At 43.4% G+C, this 23,011-nt stretch overlaps 1 protein-coding gene across 2 annotated transcripts in view; it reads right to left on the bottom strand.

Annotated features, from left to right (window-relative positions):
• Positions 1-23,011, bottom strand: part of DOCK5 (dedicator of cytokinesis 5) — a 154,931-nt gene that overhangs the window by 43,826 nt on the left and 88,094 nt on the right. For both annotated transcript variants that reach the window (XM_081960726.1, XM_081960725.1), the window contains exons 19-30: positions 22,875-22,972; positions 22,397-22,486; positions 20,877-20,977; positions 19,243-19,377; positions 17,443-17,554; positions 15,923-15,993; positions 14,729-14,835; positions 13,696-13,832; positions 11,937-12,032; positions 11,000-11,098; positions 2,652-2,746; positions 2,097-2,175 (exon numbers count right to left, since the gene is read on the bottom strand). In XM_081960726.1, the coding sequence (XP_081816852.1) occupies positions 2,097-2,175; positions 2,652-2,746; positions 11,000-11,098; positions 11,937-12,032; positions 13,696-13,832; positions 14,729-14,835; positions 15,923-15,993; positions 17,443-17,554; positions 19,243-19,377; positions 20,877-20,977; positions 22,397-22,486; positions 22,875-22,972 (1,220 nt within the window). The remainder of the gene's footprint in view (positions 1-2,096; positions 2,176-2,651; positions 2,747-10,999; positions 11,099-11,936; positions 12,033-13,695; positions 13,833-14,728; positions 14,836-15,922; positions 15,994-17,442; positions 17,555-19,242; positions 19,378-20,876; positions 20,978-22,396; positions 22,487-22,874; positions 22,973-23,011) is intronic.

Here is a 23,011-nt window from a genome sequence, read left to right as displayed (position 1 = left end):
AGCTAGACTTCTGGTTACTGGAGAGCATGTGCATGCAATGATCAGCTGGCTATTGCGCATGTTCACACCGGAAAACGGAAGACCAGCTCTTCCACCTTCCAGCACTGCCGCACACACAAAGGCCAGCTGATCATCACATGCACATGCATGCTAGAAACCCAGAAGAGGAATGGGTGATGTCACACGTGCCAAGCGACAAGGCTCCGTGTGCCACTTTGGGCACACGTGCCCTAAGGTCACCCTCACGGTCCTAGGAGAAAAAAACATAGAATTTGACAACCAGGTGTCAGGCAGGCAGAAACAAGACCAACTGTTAAGTTCCAACCAAGCTGATTTATTGTCCATATCTATACACAAGGCTCTAACTCAGTGTTTCTCAACCTTGGCAACTTGAAGATGTCTGGACTTCAAGTTCCAGAATTCCCCAGCCAGCAAATGCTGGCTGGGGAATTCTGGAACTTGAAGTCCAGACATCTTCAAGTTGCCAAGATTGAGAAACACTGCTCTAAATATTGACGAGCATTAAATTGGTGCTAGAAAAGAGTTAGCAAATTTCAAGAGGTGTTGGACTTAGACTGCTTATGGGAAGGTAAGAACGCTAGACTTTGCTTCTCCTTCTCCTACACTAGGGTTTTAATTGTCCACTACGCCTTGAAGCATGTAAGAATGGTTTTGACACGATTGCATTGGCCTCAGTCAGAGATAAGCAAGCTGAAATCCAAGTGTTTTATGGAATCTCTTGAAACAGGTTTCCCCCCAACTCGCTCTCCAATCACTGTCACCATAATGCAATTGTTAATATGAGGTGAGAACTACCCAGGTATTGTACAGGTAAGTCCTCAAATCATGACCAGTCCCCTCAGCGACTATTTGAAGTTACAGCAAACCTCCTTTGGGGGGGTACTTACAATGAGGTTCCAAAGTGATCACCCCTCGCAATGGGGTCATGTGTCTGCATACCGAATGCTCAGCAATCGGCTTGCCTTTGCAGATGTTTGCAATGCCCAGCACATTTTATGGTGGTTTTGAAAAAAAATAATAATAGGGATTTTGGCAAAACCGGCCCACAACAAACCATTGATTCATTTCATGCTTAACAACTGGTGCAAAAAAGATCATAAAATTGGATCGGTCATGTGAGGGATCTGATTTACGACTTTCATGACTTATCACTATGATGGGGAAACTCCATTACAGTGGCGTAGCGTGGGGGGTGCAGGGGGTGCCGGCCACACCGGGCGCAACATCTGGGGGGGGCGCCCAGACTCGCCCCGCGCCGCCCTTTGCCGGACTGTGGCCGCCTCTTTCCGCGCCCGGCTTGGCCCGCGAACTAAGCTTCCCGGCCCTGGCACGCCCAGGCCCCTCCTGCGCACCGCCTACCTCCCAGCGGAGCCGCCAAGACCCGCCGCCCCCGCGGGAGCCGAAGGAGAGCGGCGCTGCGCTCCATCTGCCCGCGGCTGCAACGCCACCGCGTCCTCCCGCTCCGCCTGGAGTGCCCCGGGGAGCCGGCGCCTTCCCGAAGCCCCCGGTGCACCTCCCACCCCCGCGGCACCTGCTTCCCTTCAGTCGAACCTTTTCCCGCTGCCCTGTCGAGCTCCTCCTCGGGAGGAAGGCAGGAGGCCAGCATGGAGAGCCTCACTTGACTGATGCCGACCCAGGGGCAGCTGCAGTCAGGCCGCCCTCGGGTTAGGGGGCGCAAATTACTTGCCCCGGGTGCTGACAACCCACGCTACGCCACTGCTCCATTACGATCGTAAGTCGACGGCTATACGGAGAATAAGATTTCAATAGTATAGCTAAAAGACAAAGGAATGACTTACGTGTTTCAGCGTTTAAGGGAGAAGAAAACTTGACGTGTTATATGGCCCTATCTGCCATGTTTTCCAATGCCTTAAAAATGTTAAAGAAGATCCCTTGGCTATCTCTTGACTTCTCCAAGCAAGTTCTCAAATTTGGTAAGTCTTTTTAAAGAAACGTGCATTCTCGTTTCCACTGGCCATGATGTCTTGTTTTACAAATCTGGTAAATGGTAAAGACTCACCCTCCAGGTAACCACCATCCCCTTGTGACTAAAGAGAGTGGCTGTTCTCTCTTACCTGAAGCTCAAAGCTTGCTTGATCCAAGAAGAAGCGATTGAGCACAGAGGCATACTGATTGATGGCTCGAAGGAAAATCCTGGAGAAGTGCAGGGAGGGAAAAAAGAGCCATTTTATAAAAACAGATTGGGAGAAAGGCAGAGGCTAAAAGCACCTCCTTGTCCCATTGAAACCACGGGAAGTGCCTGCTGTGTGTTCACAACTTCTTTGGCATCATTTGTATTTTCACTGCTCTTAAAGCAATGGTGCCAATTTTCATATAAACGCCTGCCTTCTCAAATTGAAAGGGTTTGATTTAGAAGGTTCTCAGCAACCACAGTCAAGAGAATTTACAAGTTAGCACGCTACTAAAGGCAGAGAAAGAAAACCACTACGAATAGCTGAGCAATCCTGCAGGGATTCCCTCAATCACATTTATTTTTAATCCAGGCCAGACTTCAAGGATCGTGAAACAATGGCCATTGATTGACACGCTGTGCTAAAAAAAAATGTGGAAAACGACACAAAGAATCGGAGGGGGAAATATTCTGGGCGACAGACAATGAGACTTTTTACCTGCTCTGCATCATGTTCATCACCATCCAGTCACTTGCATGGACATTTTTCCCAATCAGATCTTTAAACATGATGAAAGTTTCCATCAGAAAATCCTACGGAGAAGGTTACAAATCAGAATGAAGGAGAGTGACCAGATTTATATTAGCTTATAGATCAGCCTTCCAAATATAATGTTCTCCAGATGTTCTTGGACTCTACTTCCCAGAATTGGCCATACTAACTGGGAATTCTTGGAACTGTCTTCTCAATCCTTCCAGAGATCACCAGGCTATAATCTTCCATGGCTTCCTGTGTTCCCCACCCTCTACCTGCTAACACTGCCAATAAAAACTTTTTGTTAAAAGTGGTACAAATAGAAACTCTTTAAATACATATGTCAACCACTCAATTAAACTTAAACCTTTGTTTGGGTCCTTCCTACTTTTTTGGAGTTAGATCCAAAGTCTTACTACTTAAATGGCAATTGAGAATCTCATCTTAGATTACATTGACTGTATTGCTACTATCCTTCTCATCTTTCTTACTACCTTCTCCTATTGGTATCTTATGATTTAGACTTGCATCTTACAATTTATAATCTATGACTTATCACTTTGTTGTTTGTATATATGCTGAGAGCTTATGCATTTCAGACAATTCCTTGTATGTCCAGTCACACTTGGTCAATAAAGTATATTCCAATTCCAATCCATTTGACACCTCAATCCTATACAGCTCAAGAAAAAGAAGATTTAAGAAGGTCTAAGAAATACTACCTAACAGCCAGGTTTCCTCCCAAAGATATGCTTACTTTTAAATACAAGAGAAATACAATACAAATTAAATACAATTCTCCCCACCAAAAAACCATAACCATGGAAGTTATGTACATGTAGAGCCATAGTGGCACAGTGGTTAGAATGTAGTACTGCAGGCTAATTCTGCTGACTGTTGACAGTTCGATTCTGACCAGCTCAAATATGACTCAAACTTCCATCTTTCCAAGGTCGGTAAAATGAGGACCCAGATTGTTGAGGGCAATATGCTGGCTCTGTAAACCGCTTAGAGAGGGCTGTAAAGCACTGTGAAGTGGTATATAAGTCTAAGTGTTATTGCTGCACATACATGTATAGCCGAGACTGGCCTAAAGTCACTCTGGGTTTCCTGAGTGAAAATCAGCTCAAAGCTGGCCCTCAATAGTATTCGTCTCACCCTTAAACAATATCCTTCTCTCCTGCATCATGTCAAGAATATTCTCTTTTCCACCCATTTTAATTCATGTGTAGACACTCACACCATATCTAGATATCTAGATATTATTTTATTATTTATTGTTTCAACCTTCCTTGTTTGCATTTGTTTTTTGTTTTCTTCCATTCAACCCTGTCTGATTCTTGGTGACTATCTGGACAAATATTCACAGTTTTCATGGCATGATTTTTAAGAAGAGATTGGAAAACCATCTTTCTGAAATGGTATAGGGTTTCCTGCTTAAGCAGGGTGTTGGACTAACCAAGTAACAGATTTGGAAGGGACCTTGGAGGTCTTCTAGCCAACCCTTGGACTAGAAGACTTCCAACGTCCTTTCCAATTTTATTATTCTGTTATTCTGTTTTTTAGGAGTGGTTTGCCATTGACTCCTTCCCAGGGCTGAGAAGAAGTGGTTGGCCCAAGGTCACCCACTGCTGGCTTCATGCTTAAGGCAGGACTGGAATTCACTGTCACTGGCCTGATATCTTCAACACTGGACCAAATTAGCTTTCATACTTAGTGTAGCAGCACTAAGAATTATTGAAAAAGCTGCTGATCATTTCCTTTTGTTGTTAAGAAAAGGGTTTGTTTAGAGCTTTCCCCTCCCTGCCAGAATTCCAGTGAAAAACAGATCTTTTTTTTCAAATGTGCTATTTGCATTTTTCCTTCAAACAGAGCTGCTTCAAGAGAGAATGACAGATTTAGGTTTTGCTGTGAAATCCAGAGTGGCCTCACTCTCTTGGCAGTACTTGAAGTTGGAACTTTTATCCTCGCAATCAGGACTTAAGAGTCCAAAGTCTAATCAATAGTAGGTTTTTTCCCTTAAATATTTTTTCTATCATTGCTGCAAGGATTTATGGTTTTTTTTTTAAACAGTTAATGGCTTGCCCCATTCATATAAGCCCGTAATTTCTTATAATTATTTTTGAGTCAATTTGCCTATTGGACAGACCTGTTCTACCTCATTTCGTAACATTCCATTCATATGTAAGGATACCTATTCTTAGTAACCATGACTATGCCGTTCCGAGTGGGATCCCATGCCTTAGCCCAGCCCCTGAAATCCTCTATCCTTCCTCCATAGATACACAGTCCTGCGTTTCACGGACATATATCGTAACTCCTCCCAATTTGCCTTTTAAGAGGCCACTGGTTACACCTTCAAGATCATCTCAACGGCCCAGAACCATCCCTCCCTACTTGCTTTTTAAGGGGTCTTTGGTCGCACCCTTTATACTGGTACATTCACCCTCATGTTCTTATCACCTATGCCAGTTCCACCCCTGGTTGGTCTTTTTTATCTCTACCTTTCACCTGACACCTCGATGCTCGTTACCGTTACCCCTCACTGGGGTACTTTACTTTGTTGGTGTCCTTTATCATGCCTTTTAATGAAGTGCAATTAAGAAGGGTCTACAAGCTGGAGGATGGTGAAAACTAATGAGATGTAGCCATGGGATTGAAACTTCATCTTTTTTATGTGCCTTGGGCACATGCCACATGCAAAAAGGGATTTGATCCCAGGCAGTCCTCAAGTTATGGCTGTAATGGAGCCTGCCTACCATGACTTTGATTCATGACTATCATAAAATGGGTCAGTAATGTGACCATGATGATTCTATGACTTTTTCTTTGCAGCGGTTGCTAAGCGAACTCTGCAGTCATTAAGGGAACAATTGTTTCCTAGGTTGTCAGCTGCCCTCTATGCTTGTTTGTGCTTCGCTGCTATGTGGTGACAGACTGACATGAACAGTAGGAGAAGACACGAAGGGAGGGGATTGCTTGGGGAAATGAAAATAATTTATAGTCTTCTCAAGATGCTGCCTCAAGGTCCCCCAGCTGGAAGAAGGAGGGAGTCGCATAGAAAACTATGCTTGCATTCACCATTATGAAAACATCTTGCGGAACCTGATTGGTTACACGGGGGTGGGCAACTGGAGTCAGTTAAGGGAGGGAAAAGTAGAATTGAGGGATTTTGGAGCATGATTCTTAGTTCTGGCTTTGAAATACTGCAATACCCTTGACCTCTAATAAAACTATACCAGGGTTCGGCAAACTTAAACACTCAAAGAGCCATTTGGACCCGTTTCCCACAGAAAAGAAAATACCGGGAGCCACAAAGGTCCTAACAGGAAACCCCCTGCTCAATTCTGGAGCTGACCGGAAGTTCAGTTCCCCCACCATAGAGTCTCCTCCCAGCATGGAGTACTTTTTCTTCTACCTGTCATAACCGAAAGGCCATTCAATTGTGGAGAAAACTGGAAAACCCTCCCCTTGCCATAGAGTCTTCTCCTAGCGCACTATGCTTCTCTCCCCTCCCCACCGGAAGCTCCTCTCAAAATTGTGGCGCCGACCAGTGATGGAGCCGCAGCAGAGGGAGGAAAGAGCCACATGCAGCTCCAGAGCTTTCTCAACAAATGGAGCCAAGGATCACTTCTATCTAGAGTTGGGGTGTCAAACTTAATTTCGTTGAGGGCTGCATCAGGGTTGTGCTTGACCCAGAGGTGGGTGTTCCCCCAAGCTCCATTTTCACTGGCAGAGGCACCACGGGCCAGTCCTTTGCTGTTTCCAGGGCGGCCCCACAGGGCAGATCTAAGCATCCCATGGGCCTTGAGTTTGACACCCCTCATCTAGAGGATTAAGGTCTGACAGCACTTTTGCTGAAAACCAGAAGTAACTGCCAAGAGGACTTCCTGTGGTGACGTCATCATGCTTGGAGTTGAGGAACAGGAGCTCTCCTGACCTCTAACTCTAACTTCTTCGTTTGGGCTCATTTTTGAGCACTATGGATCCTGGAGGGACCAACAGATTAAGGGGGAAACTCTGAAGACGCTGGGGGGATTAGGCAAATCCTCCCAGCGGTAGGAGAAACCCACTAAATGGACGAGGAACTATCCTGCCACTTCGTCAGGACCGGAGCAATGGCGACCACATAAGAAGGAAGCAGAGAGAGAAAGCAGTTGAAATCGAGACATCTGTTACTATTATTGACAACCCAAAGGAGGACAACGCGTAATTGGCAAAGCTGTCTTAAAATGCATGTGACTGCAGGACACCGCAAACAGTCATAAATGCAACCTGTGTGCTGAGTGCCTGAAATGCAGTCACATGACAATGGAGGTGGTCGCCCATTAGAATTTCAACTCCAGGTCATAAGAACCCACCAGGTAGCTTCATCCATAGTTCAAACGGTCACGAAGTGAGCAGTCGTAAGTCAAGGTTACCTGTAACAGCAGTCATCATTTTAATTTTTGGACCTTTCCTCATTGACAAGATCCCTTGCCTAATAATGAGGCTGAAAGAATGATCTCCATTCCAGAGTACTATTTTCTAGCTATTTTCAGGGACAGGGCTCTTATTTTCACAAAAATAAATCATACAACGGATACATTGACTACAATCAAGCATTAAATGCAAGGGGTATGCGGCCAGCATAGGATGAAAGTGTACTTTTTGGGATGGCAGGAGATAGTTATATGGATTTTATTTCAACTTTTCAGAGACGTTCAGATAAACGTGTCTTCATGAGATTAAGCAGGAACAGCCAAGACAATGGATGATTTTCCAGCTAAGGACGCCACATAAAATGTCATTTTCATATTTAAAAATACAGCAAGATGCATAGCTGGGTATGTCTAGAAGACTACAGAAGGAGACATGGCTATGGCTATTTGCTAAAGAAAATAGGATCAGGCATAATTAAATCAGCCGTTAAATGATATAATTTTAGTTGAGAAGATGGAGGCAATGTCAAGATATGAACGACCAACTTAATGACATTAGTCCAAATTGCTTGGCAGATATGATGTCTGGACCACAAAGGAGAGAAGGGAACATCCATTTATTTTATATATAGTCATAATGTATTGGTTATTAAGATTAATATTTCATAATGAGAGAATCCCAAAAAGGCTCTGCAATCAATTCATATGGCTACTAGATTGTGCCTTTGGGAAGACATCAAGGCATGTCTCTATTCTGCAGATCTTATTATTCAGAATATATGGTGGAGTAAAGGTAAAGGTTCCCCTTGCACATATGTGTTAGTTGTTCCCGACTCTAGGGGGCGGTGCTCATCTCTGTTTCTAAGCCGAAGAGCCAGCACTGTCCGAAGATGTCTCCATGGTCATGTGGCTGGCATGACTAAACGCCGGAGGCATACAAAATGCTTTTACCTTCCCACCAAAGGTGGTTCCTATTTTTCTACTTGCATTTGTACATGGTTTTGAACTGCTAGATTGGCAGAAGCTGGGACAAGTAATGGGAGCTCAGTCTGTTACACGGCACGAGGGATTCGAACTGCCGACCTTTCTGATCAACAAGCTCAGTGTCTTAGCCACTGAGCCACTATGTCCCTATATGGTGAGGACATTTACAAAATAACTGGACACACAACTTTATCCGCCTGCTAATTCCTAATAAACACTTATTTGGATAGTTGGAAGTCAACATCATGCTCAAAGGTAAGTGTTTTGAATGCAAGGTTTTGAATGGAAAAACTATCCTCATGTTGACTCCCTTTGATGTATGGGTACCTCAAGCTTTTCACAGTCAAGGATGCGTCCATCATTTATCAATCAGGGAGCGTCTATGAAGATTCTCAGTCATGGTTATCCCAAAGGTGCTTTTTCAAACGGCAACTGGGCTTTCTTTGTTTTTTTCCCTTGAAAACATTTCACTTCTCATCCAAGAATCTTCATCACCTCTGGCTGAATGCTGGAGAATGGAAGGATTTATATTCCTCTATATTCCTGTTTACAACACAGTCCTTTCAGCAGTTCCGAGAAGGTTCCACACCCATTTGCATTATTCAGGTGAACCGGAGGGCACAGATAAATATCTCCAAGTGGCCTCAATGACTCTCAGAAAGAGTACGAATGACTAGATGACTGCAACTCCTTCCATTCACTACCATTCAGTCAAAACTGAAAAAAGCTTTTTTGGATGAGGTGTGAAACATCTTCAAAACAAAGAAAGTCCAGTCGCCTCCTGAAAAAGCGCCCTTGGGACTACCAGTCAGAGAGTGATTTGAGTAGCTACTGAAGTTAGGAAAGGCTGCTTGAAAGAGAACTGTATGTATGAGGTTGGAACTGGCATCTGAGCCCACACGAACAGCAAGGGGTAGGGTCAAGATCATTGACATCTTGCAAAATGACTGCATAAACCCAACCCCTGGCATCTCTTCTAAAGCTAACTCATCCCACTCTTGAGTAAGAGCATCCACACCAAAGAGGCGTTTGAGTAACTCAATCCCAGGGTATGGAAATTTCGGAATGAAAACCTCAGAAAGACACTGAGGGGCCTGAGGATTTGGTTGCAAATAGTTTTACTTAAACACACACATGCAAAATTGGCATTTCTAGAAGCCGATCCCAATAGTTCACCATTGCCAGCTTCCCAATATGCCATGCAGAGGCTTCAAAACACCTTGGCAGAAATCCATAGCAAAGAACATCACTCTTACTTCTTTTCTCTAACAGCAAGTTAAACAAATGCCAGGCTCCACAAACTGCTGTGCTGGGCAACCCTTTCAGATTCTTCCATGTCACAAAGTTGGCCTTAATTACTCATGACTTAAATCAGCCAAATGCAAATTCATAGTATCCCCAAAGAGGAGAATAAGAAGGAAGGAAGAACCCCCAACTGAGCAGACCCAGGGCTTCAAGTGCTGAATAAAACAGGAATAGACTGAGGGAAGAAATCTATCTCATTACTTTCAACCAGAGGCACCAGGAACTGAACCTGCATGTAAAGTTGATGTTCTGCCAGTGGGCCACCAAGTATCTCCCCTGAAGTAATGAAGGAAATCTGGATTGCATCAGATTCCTAAATCTATTCCAATATTGTCATTCTCGATTTACAATAACTCAACAGAACTTCAGGCAGAAGGCAATGAAAGCTACCAAACTTAAGCGCTAGGATTCAGTTTGAGGCCTTTGCAAACCATGTTCATAACCATTCAAGAATAATCTTTTAGCAATAGTAATAGAACTTAAGACTTACGGTATATACTACTCCATAGTGTCTTACCTGCTCTCTAGGGTATATTGTCCCCAACAATCTGGGTCCTCATTTTATTGACCTTGGAATGATGGAAGGCTAAGTGAACCTCGAGCCCAACAGGATCGAACTCCAGGCTGTGGGCAGAGTTAGCCTGCAATACTGCATTCTAACCACTGTGCCACCAGGGATCCTTTTACTGGTGTGGAGTACTGCAACTACTCTTCAATAAGACTTGCACCAAATCAAGGCTCATACATGCCCTTGCAACTTGCACCTGGGCATGCACCACCTCCATTCAGTCATGGGTCCAACATTTTTCTCCTATGCTTCTCTGATGTTGCCTTCATTTCAGCCCCAAAGTATAAGCTAGATCATCCTAAACTATCCTTAGTTCTACTGGTGTTAATCATCCAAGGACAGACCTCAAGGTATCTCAAAATCTGTTAGACTTTCTTCCTGATCATCTTGGAAATAAATTAGGGAACCACAATGTCAGAGAACAGAAGCAGATAAAGAATCAAAAATGCAGAGAACAGATTTCATGCCAGTATGGTTTCTGCCAACTCCAAGAGTGGCAGAGAGCAGTTCAACTCAATGTAGGAGAAAGACTTACCTGCTAGCCATCTTTCTGGATTCTGGGATGGAATTAAGGATTGCTCATTACATTTCAAGCGATGCAAGCAACCCAAAAAAAATTTGTTTTGCAACTGAATCTGAACTTCTTAAGAAGATGCATTCAAGAGTTTTTCTGCTCTTTGGGATGCCATAAACATACCTGTCTACTGTCTATATGACCAAAAATTAAGCAGGTGCTAATAATCATAATAAAGAAAGCACCAATAGTGAGAGGCACCTTGGGTTCAATCCGAAACATCTGGAGTACAACTTAAATGCCATCAGCATTGACAAAATCACTATCAGTCAACAGCAAAAGGCAGCTTCACATGGAACAGCTTTCATTCTCTGACATCACTTTAACAGTGTCTAACAACATCTGTCTAGCCCTAGTCCTTGGGAAGGACTCAATAGGTGGATAAAAATGGAAAATCCATTTTAAACATCTGACTGATTGTGCGACTAACCATAATGATAAAAATTTCAATCAGACTTACAATAAGATCCTGTCTGGTTTTGAAAGTGCTGATGTAGTAATTATAATGGGAATCATCCATCTGTCTCAAGATGGCTGTCATGCAGGACACAAAACTTCCCTAGAAAAAGATGGAGGGAAAAAACCTTTTGTCATTTAAGCTTTTCATGAACCTTATATATATTGTAAGCCGATGCATGTTATCATCCTCATCATCATCTTTTAATGACCCCATAATCCTTGCGGGGTGGAGTTTGGGCAACTGACTCCATGTTATACCATATGCTAAATAAATAAATTCATGAGCCCTGGAAAGGATGTATATCTTAAGATAGTCCTTGTGGGTTTCTTAAAAGGCAACTAGTTAGCCCTTGTGAAATTTAGGATCTGGACAAGATGGACCACAAGAGACCTTTAGTCATTTAGAAGACGATCAGTCTTGAGAGGACAGTGTTCAAAGCCCACAGGAAGATACACTTGGATGGGAGACAAAATATTCAACTATAAAATATTCAACTACAACTATCTAGTAGCTGATCCTATATATCAATATGTTCTTATTTTAAAAAGTTACAACAATTTTCTAACTTTTGTTTTTCCAACAAAAGTTTAAAAAAGGATTTTACTCCTGCCCCCATCCAGAAATGTGACGACAGTGTCTATCCGCACTCCTGTTGCCTCCAGGCACTGAAGGAAGAAGTTGAGATAAAGAAGATCTTCCATCTCTTGTCCATATCAAAAAAATCCCCATGTTTAGGCTGGAGAAAATGCCTCGGTGCATTTGATACATTGTCCATCAACTGTCAAGTGGTGGGAGAAAGACCACTCACCAATGTGCCAGCTCATCCGGAGAATCTATGGCCGGACTCCTACCAGAAGTCTCTAAACAAGGGACATATACCCCCCAAACTCATGGGACAATTAATCAAGCACACAAGAATCAAGGAAATTGCTCTCACGATGTGTGTAGCCTGCCTTCCCATTCCAATCACAGTCCGGTTTATCCTCCTCAGTAGCCGTTCCATGATCAACTGGATGTGATCTGCAGTTGGACCCTGAAGGAGCCAAAGAGATGGAAAGTAAGTTAGATGGATTCTTATCACAGGGATTTTCACAACATTGTCACAAGAGGTTCTGGAGAAGTTCTTGGGGTGCAAGATAATCCCCAATATTATGCAATTAGGCTGAAAAGGGAAGGGAGGAGTGCCTTTCTCTGAATGTCTCTTTCTTTGCCATGCCTCACTTGCTAAACAAATCCTTCCCTATTCCATGATGAATTCCTTTCAGAACAAAAGTTTTCCCAGGATAGCCTATAAAACGTGTGGTGATATGAAGACCAAATTAAAGGTAAAAATTCCCCTTGCACATATGTGCTAGTCATTCCTGACTCCAGGGGACAGTGCTCATCTCCGTTTCAAAGGCGAAGAGCCAGTGCTGTCCGAAGACGTCTCTGTGGTCATGTGGCCAGCATGACTAAATGCTGAAGGTGCACGGAATGCTGTTACCTTCCCACCAAAGGTGGTTCCTATTTTTCTACTTGCATTTTTACATGCTTTTGAACTGCTAGTTGGCAGAAGCTAGGACAAATAATAGGAGCTCGCTGCATTATGCAGCGCTAGGGATTCAAACTGCCGATCTGCTAACCTTTCTGATCAACAAGCTTAGGATCTTAGCCACTGAGCCACCGCATCCCTTACTGAGACCAAATTATGCTTAATTTTGGTTATTTTTAGCTTTTTTGAACATTGTGTAGATTCCCCCCCCCCCCATTAACTAGGGAGCTACACAGCGAGAGAAGATATGTAATTGTATGGTTATATGTAAACATATTCCAGCTGTTTGCCATCTTGTCTAACATTTCCCTTGCTGCTAAATTTTTTAACGGAGCCCTCCTGCAATTTTCAGTTCTGTATAATTTTCAGTGTTCAAAACCAGCCTCAAAACATCACATCCAAACTATCTGTTACATGGGAAAGCTTTATGGTTTTTGAATTGATTTATTTGTAAGTGCTGAAATTAAAAAAAGAAAGAAAAGCAATATCAGTCAAAATTGCAAGAGTGGCGGAGTCGGTTTTTAAAAACCATTTATGTTTATGCTATTCCTTCTGATAAAAACTTACTGCTAAAACTACAGACTAAAAATATCAAACTAACAAATACCCTTCATGTCAGCTTTTCCTTGGGAAGTAATATGTCAACATTATGTATATTTTGATGTGAAAATCAGCAATACATCCTGGAGAAGTACAAACTGATTCAATTGTATTAAAATTAAACTACATGTAATAAATGGATTCATATAAGTTACTAAAGTCAAGAGCCATCCATCCATCCCATCCCATCAATCCAATCTATTCCATCCATCCATCCCATCATCCATCCATCCATTCATCCCATCCCATCCATCCATCCATCCATCCAATATGTTCCATCCATCCATCCATCCCATCATCCATCCATCTATCCATCCCATCCATCCATCCATCCATCCATCAAATCTATCCCATCCATCCATCCATCCATCCATCCATCCATCCATCCTATCTATCCAATCCATCTATCCATCCCATCCATCCATCCCACCCTCACCCCATCCCATCCATCTAGTCCATCTATCCATCCTGCAACAGTTCATTTTCATTTCCAAAGCAGCTGCTCCACAGAGTTTTAGACAATGTTACTCTCGAGGAAGAATGGAAGAAAACAACAGGTACTTACCACCTCTTTCCGATCGAGTACCTCAAGGATATTGCTAAGCAGCTGTGAGCAGGCTTCATGGTCAGGTTTGTGAGAGTTATCATCCAGTTGTCCACTGAGCTGGTCTACCAGCAGGGGGAGAAGAATGTCACGGCATTCTAGGATACAGAATGAAGAAGAAATACGGGAATGAGTCAATAGACCTGACTGTACTTGAAATGACTCAGGTTCTGAGTTCCATTTTAATATTAAAAACTCCCAACAACTCCAAAAACAGAATCAACATTTTGCCCATAATTCAGGAATAGAAGAAAAACGTAGATCTCCAAAAAGTACTGAGTTGTAATTTTAAACATCCCTATGATACGGAAAGCTATATTTACCCCTTCACTTAAGCCACTAAGGAGGTGGGGTAAATAGACAAAGAAAGAGTGCAATCCTTCAACTGTCAGTCCACAGCTCCACAGACTCCAGCTGCCTGCATTGACTTATCTATGACCCATGGTAGAAGATGCCACGATGCCCCACTGAGTTTGTAGAACAGGGGTACCAAACTCAAGGCCAGATCTGGCCCAGAGGATGCTTAGGTCTGGCCCGCAGAGCCGCCTTGGAAACAGCGAAGGACCGGCGCACAGTGCCTCTGCCAGAGAAAATGGAGCTTGGGAGGAATGGGTGTGGCCCTCCTGAGCTCCATGTGTGGCCCTCCCAATTTCTGCAATGGCCTCCTGCAACACTCTTTCAGCAAAAACTGAGCTCAAGAAGGCCGTGTGTGACTCTCCCGAGCTCCGTTTTTGCCGGCAGAGTGCTGGAGGAGGCTGTTGCAGCCAAAAATGGAGTCTGGGAGAGGTGTCCACAACACAAATGATGTCGAGCTGGCCACACCTACCCGGCCCCTGAGGTCAAACACAACCCTGACGTGGCCCTCAATGAAATCTAGTTTGCCACCCCTGTTGTAGAGCAATTGGCATGTTGAGAGTTCAGTACATCATTGGAACGCTGAAAATGGGAACGAGATACAGAAAGGAAGAGAAGACGAGAACAAGACCTAACTCACCAGACTGACGAAAGAGGTCACTGTCCACAATCTTGGTCATACAATTGAGCTTCTGACGGACAAGCTGATTATCAGGGATGCTTTGAATAAATTTGCTAAAAAGGACGCTGAAATAGGTTCAGGGAATGGGGATAGAAAGAATATTTTATTCCATTAATATTCTGGACCCTGGTTTAGTTAACAGTTATAGAAGGCAGCAACTTGACGTAGATGTAAAATAAATTCCCAGGGTAATGCAATGGAATAACAGGTGCATTGTGGTATTGTCCCACAAATGGTGGAATGATGATGTCGTGATATCTGATGTAACTATGTTCTTGTTGTTCACTCGCTAAATTGAACCTGATTCTTCACGGCCTCATGGATCTAGCATCCTAGCCTCTCCTGTCCTCCACTTGTCTCCCAGAGTTTGCCCAAGTTCATGTTCATTGCGTCGATGACACTATCTAACCATCTCATCCTCTGCCGTCCCCTTCTCCTTTTGCCTTCAATCTTTCCCAACATCACGGTCTTTTCCAATGAGCCTCTCTTCTCAAAGTATGCAAGTTGCATCCATTAAACCAGTGATGGCTAACCTTTTTGTCGTTGCGTGCCGAAAGCACACCTGTGCACCTGTGGCATGTGTCATAGGTTCGCCATTATGGCTTCAAACAATGATGTCATGGTACACTTGTCATTCATTTTTCTTTGTCCCCTCTTCCCCATGGATGCCCTTGTTCATAGGGATCCCTTAACGAAGCATCCTGATTGAATTTGATCTTGGTAGGCAGAGGCAGATTTTTTTTCTTGTTTTCCTCCCCCAAAACTAAGGGGCATCTTATCCTCCGGAGCATCTTATACTCTGAAAAATACGGTATTGTGGGTCTGCTTCTAAAATTAAGCTCTATACCCATGCTCCATTAGTGTTCCTCTGAAGATCCCTTCAGAGTGTCCCGTAGGGAACAGCTGACTCTGATGTTAAGAGGCTACAGAGACCCATGTGTCTTAATTGTCGTGGAATGGCTTGTTCATAGGGATCCCTTAACCAAGCATCCTGATTGAATTTGATCTTCCCATGTCCAAAACTTTGCGCCCTTCCCCTCCAATAAGAAAAGAAAATTACAATACGGCGTAACTGTTATTTTGAGCTTTTTTGCAGCCACTCATTCAATTTGATATCTACTTGTCATCGATAAAGGGTGGGAAATGTGGTACCTGAGCTCCACTGGATCAAAGACTAGTTTGACGTCATTAATAATGCTTGGCAAATACTTCAAGGCAGCACCCTGGAAGAGGGAAAAAGAAAGCAAATTAAGATTGAGATCTCCATTCTAAAAAACTTAAATCATTCTCCAAGAAAGGATTCTTTAGACGTGTGAACTTTTCTGCCACATAGATGAGAATTCTATGAACTCAAAAGGCTCCTATGTTGTAAAACTCTGGACCTGGCTCTCTGAATCCAGTGCCCTGAAATACTTTAGAACCTCAACCCTCAGAACTTCCAGCAGTATGGTCCTACCAACTGAGATTTCTGAGACTTGCAAGCCCAACGTGTTGGAGAAGTCCTTGGGTGGAGAAGGTTCTAAGACCGAATTAGATCAAGGGTAGGAATTCAGGCTACCGGTCTTACATACCGTATTTTTTGGAGTAATAAGACACCCCCCCCTAAAAGAGGGTAAAAAATTGGGTCCATCTTATACACCAAATGTAGCCTCGCCCACCTGCCGGCCTCCACCCTTTGGCCGTTTTTGCCTCCATGTGTTATGTTTTCGGCCTCCACATATTGTTTTAGACCTGTTCCAGCTTGTGGGGATTACCACAGCACATTGTTGTCTCTGTGCCTCTTGTTTTTGGCCTCAATGGATCACATTTGTGGCCTCCGAATACTCCATTTTAGACCCATTCCAGGCTGCTGGAATCGCCACAGGCACATTGCTGCCGATCATCACCTCCATGCATCGCGTTTTCAGCCTCCGCGCATCACAATTTTTGCCTCCCCTCCCTCTGTTTTTTTGCCTCTACACATTGCATTTTCTGACGGTTCCAGGCAGCGGGGATCAGTGGAGGTGGCAATCCCCATCAACTGGAACCATCCGAATACACGATGTGCAGAGATCAAAAACACGATGTACGGAGACCAAAAACGCGAGGCACAGATGCGGCGATGGTCTGTGGCAATCCCTGCAGCTTGGAACAGCTGATTGTGGGTATTCTGGGAGGCCGCTCCACCCTCCAATCAGCTGTTCGTGCTGAATCAGGCTGTGATAATATGCCGAAGGTGACCAGGCTGTTTGCTATTTGCTGCAAGGATGCTAGCCAGATGAATACCGATGGATGCTGGTAGGCAGAGGCAGATTTTTTTTCTTGTTTATCTCCCCCAAAACTAAGGGGCATCTTATCCTCCGGAGCATCTTATACTCTGAAAAATATGGTATTATGGGTCTGCTTCTAAAATTAAGTTCTACACCCACGCTCCATTAGTGTTCCTCTGAAGATCCCTTCAGAGTGTCCCGTAGGGAACAACGGACTCAGATGTTAAGAGGCTACAGAGACCCATGTGTCCGAATTGTCGTGGAATGGCTGTTCCAAGTAGATCCAAGCAAAAACAATTGGGGGAGACATGGGTCTCTCTTTTTCCATGCATCCTAACCTTCTGCCTGAAGCAACTCCCCCTTTCCTTCTCCCCCAAGGGCAGAGCTGTCCCTGCCACAATAAATTCAGTGGTTTGAACCCACCTTGATTTTAACAGCTTCTTCAAGGGGTCGATCCATGAGGACGTTAAAGGAGAGGAATAGCTTGCGAATGGCATTGTTAAACTCGTCCCCATCTTCACTTTTGCCATAAAATCTGCAAAAAAGAAAAGGAGAAGAAGAAGAAGAAGTAAGGAAAGTAGGCAGACCATAGCTTTTGAAATTCCTTTACCAGCAGAGGTTAAACATGTCTCCGCGTAAGTGAAGCTGGAAGAATAGGGCAGGTTGCATAAGCTGAAGTCTGGGTCACATTAAAGGTAAAGGGTTAGGGTTAGGGCCAGCATGACTAAATGGCAAAGATGCACGGAAGATGCTGTTACCTTCCCACCAAGGTGGTCCCTATTTTTCTACTTGCCTTTTTACGTGCTTTCGAACTGTTAGTTGGGACAAGTAATGGGAGCTCGCTTCGTTATACGGCACTACGGATTCGAACCATCGACCTTGCTGATTGACAAGCTCAGAGTCTTAGTCACCGAGCCACTTTGGGTCACATTAGAGAATGGGATTTAGAATAGAGCAGTTAGTAACATCCAAAGTGCAGTTCAATTGCCTTCCTCACAGGGATGCACTAAGGGAATTGGAGGTGGATGAGTGGGTGTCCCCCTCCTTTGTAGATTTCAGGGGAATCTGCTCTAATTTTGATCTTGATTCTTCTTCTTCCGGCTTCTTTCCATGCCTGATTTAACCCTATTCTAATCATGTTTTGGGAAATTATGCTGATACAAAGACAGCGTATCAAATCCCTTTATGTAATTTATACATGAAAAAGGAAGAATATCAACTTGCAGGTCACAGCTATTTATTTCCGCACTGCTCATTTATTTTAGTTGCCAGAATCTTGAGGCCGAAAGCGATGAGAATTTGAAGGCATGAAAATAATACTTCAAGTACCACCACAGTCTCTGCAGCGGTAACAATTCAATGACCATGTATAAAATAATATCCTTCCCTTTCAACGATGGCCAATGTCACTTGGCCCGAGAAGCCATTGGTCAGGCAAAGTAACGATAGGATTGGCCCTCACACCACCTCAATTCATGCTGAACCATGTTTTCTACGTCTCTCGATTGTTGACTGTAATCATCCCTGTTAAGCCTACTTTCAGAACCCCAAAGCAATGACAATAACAACAAAAGTTGTTAAATTGAGTGGTAAAGTCACATTTGGTGTAAAGTTTTCATTCTTCTTGGATGCAGCATGCATGTTTCCATTTAAATAAGATAGTCAGAACATCTAAATTAATGGGGAGGAGGTGTCACAAAGCAGTTAAGATTGTGGGCTTGTTGACCAGAAGGTTGTCCATTTGAGACCCAAGTACCACCTCAGTCTCTGCAGCTGTAACAATTCAATGACCATGTATTAAATAATATCCTTCCCTTTCAACAATGGCCAATGTCACTTGGCTCGAGAAGCCATTTGTCAGGCAAACTAATGATAGGATTGGCCCGTGACAGGGTGAGCTCCCATTCTTGCCTTAGCTCTGCCCACCTAGTAATTTGAAAGCATGCAAATGCGAGTAGATAAATAGATAGCCCTTTGGTGAGAAGGTAATAGCATTCCGTGTGCCACGACATATAGTCATGCTGACCAAATGACCATGGAAACGTCTTCGGACAAAGCTGGCTCCCTTGGCTAGGAAATGGACTGGACACACACACACACACAACTGGACAGGGGAAACCTTTATCTTTTTTGCATTTTTATCCAAATTAATAATGGTTGCCTTGTAGCTGAAAGGAAACATTTGAATGGAGTCTGTTGGGCTGTTGTTGTTTTCTCACTTACCCTAAGTAAAGGACTCTCGATTGTACTATGAACCTGAAGAGATACTTCAAAGCTTTCAGAGCAGCAAATAGCAAATCTGTCTTAGTAGAATCATCTGCATTTCCAACGTAGAAATTCAGAACCTTGGTGAGTTTTCTAATGAGAAAGAGAGAAAGACAAAGGGAAATTATAAATTGAGAGTCAGAAGTTGGCTACTTTTTCCTCATTTCCTTGGTACAGTGATGGGTTCCGGATCTCGTTCCAACGGTTGGAACAGGTGTGGCTTCACCCACATGGATGCGCATGGCGTGCACATGCATTGTACCTGCCTGCGATGCCTTTGCAAGCCTCCGTGACGCTCCAGCTGCTTGGCGGAGCATTGCAGAAGCGCCGTATGCGCCATGCGCATAAGCACCAAAGGCTGAAAAGACAGGTAAGGAGCTCGGGCGGGTGGGTGGGCCCTCCAGAGCACCGTACTGGAATGCTCCAGGTAGGCTCCAGTATGCCCATACCAGGGCATAATTCCTGCAACCCACCACTGCCTTGGTACTACCCTTGATCCCTATTACCTACAAGACTAAATAGGTTACAGGTGAATAATAGCATCTTTCTCATCGGGCAGGCAACTCAAACTAGAACACAGGTGTCAAACTCGCTGCATCACGTTGATGTCACGTGATGTATTGCAACTTTTTTGCCTTCACAGATCTGGGGAGGGTGTGGCCACACGGGCGCATGGGCCACCAGTTTGACACCCCTAAACTATAACATCAGCAAATATTTATTTGGCAGAGGGACAATCAAGCTTTATTGGGAGTGCCTTAGAAATTATTCACTGGGCGCAAGTCTTCAAAAAGGCGCGAAGGAAGGGTTTTGCAAAGCAATCCTTGCACTTATGACACCTCGCTACTTTTCGGGTTTATTCTCTTACCTTTCTATCCCAAAGGGCATTCAAAATGGGGGATGCAATTATCAGAGGAATTTGAACAAACTGTTCTGACCGAGGCTTCCCAAGAGCATGAAGCAAACTCCTTGTCCTGATAAAACCCCCTTTTATTAATTTACTGTGAATTCTTCTCATTCACATCCTGGCAAGGAGACTCGGAGAGTCACGAACCAATTATACAAACTAATGGTCTCCTGCAAACTCCACTCCCCTTTCGCTCCTCTTTCATTCCCTATGGGAGAGGCCATTCATATTCCCAAGTTGACCATTATTCTTTAGCTGTTCCCTTCATCTGGCAACTCTACGCATGAGCATACTGGGAACAGGCTCCAGCTGTTTGTCTGCCCCACTGATGTCTGATTCTGAAGGCAACTGATAGCTGGCATATGGTTCTGCCCCCCTCTCTGCCTCTGACACAGAGCCCTCATCAGAGCCTTCCCCAGACTCCAGGACTGACCCATGTTCCTCCCCAACCTCCTCACTGTCTGAATCTGCTGCCAGCTCTGCTGGTCGCTGGCGGGGCCACAACAAAAACGTTGTTTGCTCACCATAAGTAAGATTATTTTGCATTCACTGTGAAAGCATTTTAACAGAACCTTCACATGTAAGAACATTTTAACTTATTGATCAAGAGCCTGGAAGAATGGTAAGCACTAAATGACTCTTGCTGGGGTCCAAAATATAGCTATTCATGAAACACTATACTTACACATAGGCCAAGGTAGCACTAAAGTGTTTATAAATGTAGGTTTCCAGTACAGGATTAAAATGCTGAAACTTGATATCTCCAATCAGGGAAATAATAAATACCTAATTACAAAAAGGAAAGAAAAATAGAAATCATAAACGATTTAACCCAGCAAAACAGCGATGTTATATTGGATTTCGATTTCATTTCTCTCAGGACTTTATCCTTTCTGAACTGCTTGAAGCAGCTGGATTCAGGATTATCTAGTGATTCCTGAAATTCTGTACTGGTGCCCCGAGCAATAGTAACTCTCAGAAATCCAGTGTGCGAAGAGAAAGCTGCCTTAACTTGTTGCAATATGTGTCCTGAGGCATAGTTCTCGTGCCTAAACATTTGGGGAATAAAATGTTTGTGTGGTTGCACAATACCAAGTGTGAGCATTATAGAAGTGGTGAACAATCCCCCTTTCCCAGCAACACTCTGTGAGAGCTTAATCTCTCCACTTTTTTAAAAACTATATTTTTATGATTGTTCATCATCATCTAGATTTTATATCCCACCTTTTCTCCAGGGGCAGCTTATGTGGGAATTTTACATATTTTACTCTCACAGTCCTATGAGATGGGTTGGACTGAAAGAGAGAACATGACCTATCGAATCAAAATTACCAGTTTCTTTTCACAGATGAGAATGGACCTGATTGGCCCTACACTGTAACTCAAGAAAGTATAAGTTCCTAATATGTTAATGATCCTCAAATTACTGGTAGATGATTCAAATATCCATAATACTAAAGCAGAGATGGGTTTTTCCTAATTTTACCACCGCTTCACCACACACCAAAAATGTGAGCACACCTTCCATGCATGCACGTGGTCTTCCGTGCATGCACTTTGCGCATGCAACTTGCACACATGTGCAGGGCTTAGAAAACATGGCTAAATAGGATGGCATAGCGCCGCCCACCCACAGGTTGACACTACCGGTTCACCTGAATTAGTCTGAACAGGCTGAATATCACCACTGTACTAAAGTCTCTTAATTGTTTATCTGAGGATGCAGAAACATTCGGCAAGTGGATTAAATAAATAGATCTTTCTCTCGTAGATCTCAATTACGCTAGCTAGGAAATTCTGAGAGTTGAGGTCCACACATCTTAAGGTTGTTGAAAATGAGAAAGAAGAGATGGGCAATGTATGAAGTGGCTGGGATGTTAGATTTGAACAAATGACCTCTGGATTCAAGTACCATTGATTCCCACTGAGTAACTGTGGCCTAATCACTCTTCCTATCAATTCAATCTCAGATTGTTTGTTATAATGGCACAGTTGTTTGAATGGCATAAAATTAGGGAAAGGTCTGATGGATAGTGCCCTTGAGTCTCTATCAACGAAAGACATCAATGCAGCACTTGTTTAAAGCAAACATTTAATACAGAGGATGAGAGAGAAAGTGATTAGGCCAAATGTCTGAATCGACACTAGGCTACTACTGGTTAATAAAGACATGATGAGGGGCATCCAGATAGACGGAAAACTTACCAATGCATCAAATACAAGAAAATCGTAGGATTCATTGTCGGACATCTCCATCATTATACTAAAAAGTGCATCAAGTGTGTCTTGTAGAAACTAGAAGAAAGAATAAGAAAGGAGTTGAAGATAAAGAAAAGATTTAAGTTACCTGCTGGAATTCTTGCTTTACCTCTTCAGGTTTTTCCCCAATCAATTTTATTAATTTGAGCTCAAGAGTATTGTTCCTTGGCTTTTTTTTCCAGCTATGATTGATACTAAAGACATATCACACCAATACTAAAAAAGTGATGTCTTGATATGAGTAACACAGAAAAAAATTGTGGGATGAAAATAGGCTTAGTCAAGAAAAATACATCATCTCTCCTCCAAACTAAGAGAGCACTTATTTTGTTTCATCTTCTTCTCCCAAAATATGTTAAATGGGACCCTGGTCCTTAAAGACTTACCCATCCCAAAGGTTTGCCCCCATGTGGCCCCTTTGTACCTTAACAATTTCTCCTCCTTCCACGTCCATCAGCTTCTTCAGGTTGTGTCCTATATTCGGAGAGTTTGAACGCCAATTCAACAATCCTAGCAAGACAACTGGCAAAGGCAAAGGAGCAAAAGTCAGACCACAATAAA

This window comes from Natrix helvetica (assembly GCF_964273705.1).
Source record: "Natrix helvetica genome assembly, chromosome: 8".
NCBI lineage: Eukaryota > Metazoa > Chordata > Lepidosauria > Squamata > Natricidae > Natrix > Natrix helvetica.
This window is presented reverse-complemented; position numbering and strand designations above follow the sequence as displayed.